We start from the raw sequence: 7,500 nt of genomic DNA on the forward strand, positions 1-7,500 counted from the left end.
TTTTACAAAAAAATATTTATTCTAAAAAAAGATTTGCAGATACATCAAATACAGCAATTACTTTGCCCTCAGTTAGCAAAAAAAAGGTGATCACACCTTATAGAGCTTTGATTAATGATTTTGGTGTACAGATTCAAATATGCATAAACTGTAAATAAACATGACTTGTGTTAAGTTGCCACGTACATGTGTTAGGTGGAACAGCTACAGTCACTGCTTTGCTACTTTCCTCTTCCTCTTAACACGATTCCCAGAAGCCTCACTGGGTTCCTCACACGTGGCCCTTTTCCCCTGGTGCTCTTTGACCATCTCCATGGAATCCCAAACCTCATCCTCATCCTCCTCTTCCTCAGCTTTCACCTCCTCTACCTCCCCAGCTGTGTCCGATCCACACAGCTTCAGAAAAGTTTTTAATCAATATCATTTTCCAGATATATGACTTAAATCTCAGCACAAAATAACAGTCTAAAATAAAAAAAATAATAATAAATGCACCTATTCCAAATTTAAATAGCCCTAAATAAGAGCCAAAACTGTTGAATGTACTATGAGAAAGAAAAGCAAAGCCATGTGTGTTGCTGCCTGAACTCCTGAAAACCTTTGTAAAGGATGTTTGATACATCATTAAAAGAACAAAGTATAAAAGAATTACAGGCTAGAATACAGAATCTCTTCTCATAGAGCAGATAAAGGTGAAATCTGAGTTGAGGAACTAGGGACAGCCCTTTAAGGTATCATTTCAATCATACTGACAAAGCCCTCCAAACTGCTACAATGGTACTGGGGTTTGGGCACTTACTTCAAGATCTCTACTGGAGAGCAGCACACAGTTTAACCGTGATTTCATATACACCTGGAAAGGTGAGAGTCACAAGGGTTAAAAACCACATCACTAACACAATCATCGATATTGAGGAAGCAGTCATGGCTGAATACTGGATGTATGAAAGGATGAGTGCGAGCAAAAGAGAGACAAGGGCAGATGAAAACAAGCCAAAGCAAAAAGGGAAATTGAGGGCAGGTGAAAAGAAAGAGGGAAGAGAGTTAGTATAACAACAGAGAAAGAGGCAGAGGGAGAATAAGCCATTGAGGGGAAGTGTACCTTGTGCTGTAAGGTGCGGTCCTTCAGGCTGTGTACTCTGAGAAAGCGATCCAAACCACAGGAAGCCAGAACTGGTAAAGAGGGGTGACACTGAAGGCCTCGCACCCCTCCTGCTAGACCCTTTATACACCCACGCACCAGTCCTAGACACACACACGCACACACACACACACACACACACGAGAAGGTCAGTGACAGTGTTTAAAATTCCAGAGAAACAGCCGGAAATATATACTGACACACACAGACACACTGAATTCAAGTGCACATCCTATATGCTTATGTTCATTTCTAATTATCTCCGATTCTGTTTTATTTTTTATTTTTTCCATCCTTCCCAAACTTCTAACAACACAGACGAACTCGCAGACAGACGCGCTGACAGAGTTCAGTAAAGCCAGAGTCAATTCTATATCCTTCACCTAAAAACCCTTGCAGGTCAGAGGTATGAGGTCCACCGGAGAATGCTCTCTGAAGTGTAATCAGTGGGAATAAAGTGCTGAAAGCAAACACTCTGCCTACATCCTCCCACTCACCTTTACGCAGATCCAGGATGGCCAGCTGCCCATGTGTGTTTCCTACCACCACGCTGGCCTGGTCAGCCGGCAGCGACAGTGTTGTGAGTGGGTATTCGCCATACTGGGTCTCCAGAACAGGTCGTCTCTGCGGGGATGATGGATCATACACCCGTACCTAGACAAAGAGGAGAGTCTAGGGTTAGTCTAACGCTAACCCCAACATCAACACAAGGTGTAGAGCTTGCAGAATTCAACCAAGGACAAGACACACACATACACACTCATGTGCATGCACACACACCCAGGCACACATACTCTGGCGTGCGCGCGCACACACACACACACACATACACATACACGCTCGCTCACTCTCATTCAAGACACACAGACAAACACACTCTCACTCAATACACCCAGACAAACACAATCTCTCGAGATGCACACACACTATTGCACTCTGGCTGCTAAATTCAAACAGACCTGGTGGTGTCCTGTGCACGTGACAATCTTGTTGGAATCTTGGATGAAGGCTATATCTCTCACCCACACAGGCACACGTAAATCCAGCCAGTCATTAGCAACCTAACATATTGAACACACATACAACAGAGTTAATTAAGTCCATCACTGGTGATATACATCACGTCAGGGGCATACTGGGAAGCATCTTAAAATAAAACTGGATTCATCTGAGGTTCTCACATTTTTTGCTGTGAATATGGATTTGTCAGGCCTCTGCAGGTCCCACAGTTTAAGAGGGTTCTCCTTCCCCCCCGTTGCCACATGGTGGCGCTGTGATGGGTTTTGTCGCATTCTACATACACCAGTACCAACGTTTATTTCAGCCTAAACATAGAGAGACAGATAAAATATAACAGAGAACATAGAACATTAACAAAATTGGGCAAAATGATCACATTAGTAAAACATTTGTAGAAAACATCATGAAATCAGCATTCTTAACACAGTGATCTGTGCCAGAAGACTGAAGTCTAAGACTGAACAACACAGTTTTGAAAAAATAAACTTCCTTAAAAAAATCTGTCTTTATAATCCAGGATGAAAACCCAACCCAGCTCCATTAAATAAAATGGTGCAATACAGATAAAAAGGAAGCCAACAGACTTACTGTATTACTGCTGCCTTCATTCCACACCTTAAGAAGTCCAGACTCCACACATGTGATTAAAGAGCTGGGAATAAATAAAAAAGTTAAACTAGAGGGATGAAGAAAGAGGAGTGACAAAATACACAAATCTACATCTACATATATATATATATACACACACATTATATATATATATATATATATATATATATATATATATATATATATATATATATATATATATATATATATATATATATATATCTACATATACATACATATACATTATATATATATATATACACACACACACACACACACACACACACACACACACACACACACACACACACACACACACACACACTACATATTGTTCTCTAACTCCTCAAATTAGATAGTGTGTCACTATGAGCATTTTCTCAGTCATCTTGCTGTCTGTCAAACAGTATTGTGGTCTGCATGGCCTAGAGGTTGTTGGCAGTGTACTACAGTACTGAATGTATTCAAGTGCACCTGTCCATGACAGCGAGGCCAGTGAAGCGGCCCTGCGAGAGATCTCCACACTCCCGGCTCTCTGTGAAGATACCCTTCTCTGTGCTGAATGTCTTTACTCTGCCATTTAAACATCCAATCAGCACCTGAGTAACACAAACACACACACTCAACAAAGCGGAAAGCTGGAAATTCAGCAACACAGACACGCACTCAATAATACATAAAGCTGAAAATTCAGCAACACAGACACACACACTCAATAATACATAAAGCTGGAAATTCAGCAACACAGACACACACTCAATAATACATAAAGCTGTCTTCCCTCATGGCATTACTTCTGACCTAGTTTAGAGACTCAAGATGTGATTCAACCCTATGGGTGTGATCAATCTCTGAACATGTTCACATAAAAGCAGATATAATTAAAGTTTATTATATAATTAAATCTGCTCCACACCACACTAACCCACCTGGACAAAGGGAGGGGTAATTATGTTAAAATGCTGTTTGTCGACTACATTCAGCATTTAACACCATCATCCCCTCCCTACTCACTACTAAGTTGGAGGATCTAGGACTGCATACATCCCTGTGCGACTGGATCTCCAACTTCCCAACAGACAGACCACAATCAGTACGGGTGGGCAACTGTGCCTCATCCACCCTCACCCTCAGCACTGGAGCTCCTCAGGATTGTGTCCTAAGCCCCCTGCTCTACTCACTGTACACCTACGACTGCGCAGCCACTTCCAGCTCCACCATCATTGTCAGGTTTGCTGACGACACAGTTGTCATGGACCTGATCTCAGACAACAATGAGAGGGCCTACCTGGAGGAGATTAAACACCTGGAAAACTGGTGCCAGGAAAATAATCTCCTCCTAAACGTCAGCAAGACAAAGGAGCTGATCGTGGATTGCAGCAGGAAGCAGGAGCGGCACTACCAACCTGTGAGGATCAGTAGAACCACAGTGGAGAGAGTAGATAGTTTCAGGTACCTTGGTGTTCACATCTCGCAGGACCTGTCCTGGTCCCGCCATACCAACTCCCTGGCAAAGAAGGCTCGTCAGCGTCTTTACCACCTCAGACGCCTAAGAGACTTCAGACTGCCCTCCAAGGTACTGCGGAACTTCTACACCAGCACTATCGAGAGCATCCTCATGGGGAACATCACAGTCTGGTTTGGGAATAGCACCAAGCAGGACAGACAAGCACTCCAAAGGGTAGTGCGTTCAGCAGAGCGCATCACTCACACGGAACTTCCTGACCTGCAGACCATCTACTACAAGCGGTGCCAGACCAAGGCCAGGAGTATTGTGAAGGACCCCACCCATCCCAACAATAGGCTCTTCTCTCTGTTGAGGTCAGGGAAGCGCTTTCGCTCCCTGAAGACCAAGACAGAGAGACTGAAGAGGAGCTTCTTCCCACAGGCCATTCGGGCCCTGAATCAGGGAAACTGAAACTGTGGGGACCACCACCACCATGTAACGTAACTGTAAATATGTTCAATTACTACCATGTAACATAAAAACTGTAAATATGTCATTTACAAGATGGGACTGTACATTCTGTACATACATATATACATAACCATATACATTGTACATTGTGTATATAAGCATAATATACATATATTGTACATACATTGTTAATATATTTTTGTACATATATAGAATATATATTTCTCCATGCACCCCTGTTTTCTTTTTTCTCAGTTTGGACAGAGCACTCAACCATTTCACTGCGAGTTATACTGTGTATGTATGTGACAAATAAAACAAACTTGAACTTGAAACTTGAAACTTGAACTTGAGCTTGTATGCACACATAAAAGCACATGTGATTAGATATCACGTGACACATTAAGTCGACCATTTCAGGACCCAGAAATCGGGTCACAAGGATTCTAAACATTTCTGGTACTATGTGATGTTTTGCGAATGACAGTGACAAGGAATTTTAACTAGTGACTACATATGCTCTTCGAAATCCATGAACACCAGTACCTTTCTTGCATTTATACTGCAGATGAGCCAAATATGAATACCTGAACATTGAAGCTCTGAACAGAGCTGTTCACATTAGTGGCCTCAAGTTCCCTAGGTGTTGTGCAGTTAAAACATGAGTGCAGTATATTGCACCCATCACTCATGACAATTTTATTAAAATATAACAGCATCTAATACGCAGATGATATCTTATTAATTTATCTTCCTAGCTATGAAACCAGCAGTTTCATAAGTGCCCTCTTTTATGTGCTGAATGGTTAAATGGCCAGGAAACACAAAAAATATTTTCTGAGTAAGATCACCTGTAAAATCTTACCTGTAAAACTCTCGATTGCTTAGACTCTCAGCAACACCAACTCTATAAAGATTATATACCTGACAGGGTTTTTGGTGATCTCTAAAGACCCATTCCTTGTGAAGCATACATCACACAAAATGTCCTTCAAGGGATTTTCGTGAAGTGGTGCCAAGTTATTTTCATGTTACCATAAGAACTGACTTTTGCACACCAGGGGGAAAACCGGACCTGTTTACGATCCGTAGTCGCGAATTTAATATGCCCTGGACACAGTCAGGCGCGAGTCTTATTGACATGACATAACTCACACACTCACACTCACACACACACACACACACACACACACACACACTCTCTCTCTCTCTCTCTCTCTCTCTCTCTCTCTCACACTCTCTCACACACACACACACACACACACACACACACACACACACACACACACACACACACACACACACACGATAGCTAATTGCTAATACTGTTGCTTTTACACACCTCAGTCTCGTGCGGGTCCCCCCACGCCATGGTGCACACCTCTTGGTCTCGAGTCAGACAGCTCATTTCACAGAAATTAAACGCCTGTTTCTTGCTGAGACTCACGCCTACAACAATATATCAACATATACAACGATATAGCTACAAGTTCGCGTAGACTTTCTGTAGTGGTATCTCACGTGTTGACTAGCTATCAACTAGCTTGCAGAACAGGCTATATGGAAAATTTTGCTGTATTCACAAATATTTCAGAAATCTTACCTTTCAGTATTCCCGTTTCTGACCCAACCCACACCGAACACAGTTGACTTTTGACAGCCATTATAATGGCAAGAAACGATTGTTTTCAATAACCCAAACAGAATTGCACGTTTTAGTGCGCAAACAATATGTTCCGGGTGTGTAATGTTGCTATAACACTTAGTTCCCCGTACAGTGGACACAAACGCGAAATAGGAGATGAATATGTAAGATTAATTATATATTAATTATTCACAATAATAATTACAGACGTTTTAAGAGGACGTAATCTGATTACAAAATGACTAATTAAACGCTTTCTCTGTGAGTCTCACAGAGAATGATGAAATCTGCTAGTTTGACAGAAAAATAAATCATTCAGGCTGCAGCCAACCTCCACTGACTCGAATTGCAATTGAGTTCAATGCATTTGAAAAAAAACGACAGGTAAATTCACCAGGCACACTTTCAACAAAACAATCGTTGAGACGTTTCCTTTGTGTTTAATTAATGACAAGACCACCGTCTATGCATTTTATATTATTTTAAAATATGTATATATTTTATCTATATTTTCTTGATTTCACTAGTACTGCGTTGTCATTAAACATCTTATATGAGGTCCTGATTAATTAATGATGGTGGACTAAGGAAATAAGTTAAATCTACAATAATTTTACACTTTGATGGGAGTCTAGAAAATCAGCTAGAATTAACAAAAGGTTGTTAAAAAGTCATTCACAATGGGGGAATGTCGATTTCACTTAAGTTTTATCTGTTCTTTCATGGAACCGAGACACCGAATTAATAGACATGGTGAGTGTGGTTCCTATAGATCCGCCAGGTGGTGCTCTTGATTTGGCAATAACACATAAGACGTCAAACATATCTAGTGATTCACCGAATTTATCTTAGAATTCCATTACTTTTGCACTGTAGGCTGCTATATGATGGGAGAAAGAACTAGAGGACTGTAATTTAGTTGTTTTTTAAAAACTGTTGAAGAAATGGGAATATCAAATATCAGACACCTCACATTCTCTCAGATCTACTGGCTCAACCACAATGAACCTAGTCCATATAACTGATGTAACTCAAAACACAAAGCCATAGAAAGCCAATTCAAAATAAAACCATTAACACTTTGTGCTTGCGTCTGTTCTTTAGTGTGCGTATTCACATTGATAATATTGACCTTCTTATCCCAGAACAGGTCAGTGAGAGAAAGAC

The 7,500-nt window shown here is 41.1% G+C and overlaps 1 protein-coding gene across 6 annotated transcripts in view; it reads right to left on the minus strand.

The window, feature by feature from the left end:
- wdr74 (WD repeat domain 74) overlaps positions 1-6,426 on the minus strand; it is a 9,192-nt gene extending 2,766 nt beyond the window's left edge. For 2 of the 6 annotated variants that reach the window (XM_035535966.2, XM_035535965.2), the window contains exons 1-10: positions 6,292-6,426; positions 6,031-6,137; positions 3,245-3,369; positions 2,750-2,813; positions 2,323-2,466; positions 2,101-2,202; positions 1,639-1,795; positions 1,103-1,245; positions 800-853; positions 187-396 (exon numbers count right to left, since the gene is read on the minus strand). In XM_035535966.2, the coding sequence (XP_035391859.1) occupies positions 211-396; positions 800-853; positions 1,103-1,245; positions 1,639-1,795; positions 2,101-2,202; positions 2,323-2,466; positions 2,750-2,813; positions 3,245-3,369; positions 6,031-6,137; positions 6,292-6,352 (1,143 nt within the window). In that variant the 5' untranslated portion in view covers positions 6,353-6,426 and the 3' untranslated portion in view covers positions 187-210. Of the gene's footprint in view, positions 397-799; positions 854-1,102; positions 1,246-1,638; positions 1,796-2,100; positions 2,203-2,322; positions 2,467-2,749; positions 2,814-3,244; positions 3,370-6,030; positions 6,138-6,291 lie in introns of all 6 variants that reach the window. The other 4 variants (XM_035535964.2, XM_035535963.2, XM_081702850.1 and 1 more) reach the window with 4 other exon arrangements.
- Between the last annotated feature and the right edge of the window lie 1,074 nt (positions 6,427-7,500).

This window comes from Electrophorus electricus, chromosome 19 (assembly GCF_041902795.1).
Source record: "Electrophorus electricus isolate QZ-2024a chromosome 19, ASM4190279v1, whole genome shotgun sequence".
In the NCBI taxonomy this organism is placed as follows: Eukaryota; Metazoa; Chordata; class Actinopteri; order Gymnotiformes; family Gymnotidae; genus Electrophorus; species Electrophorus electricus.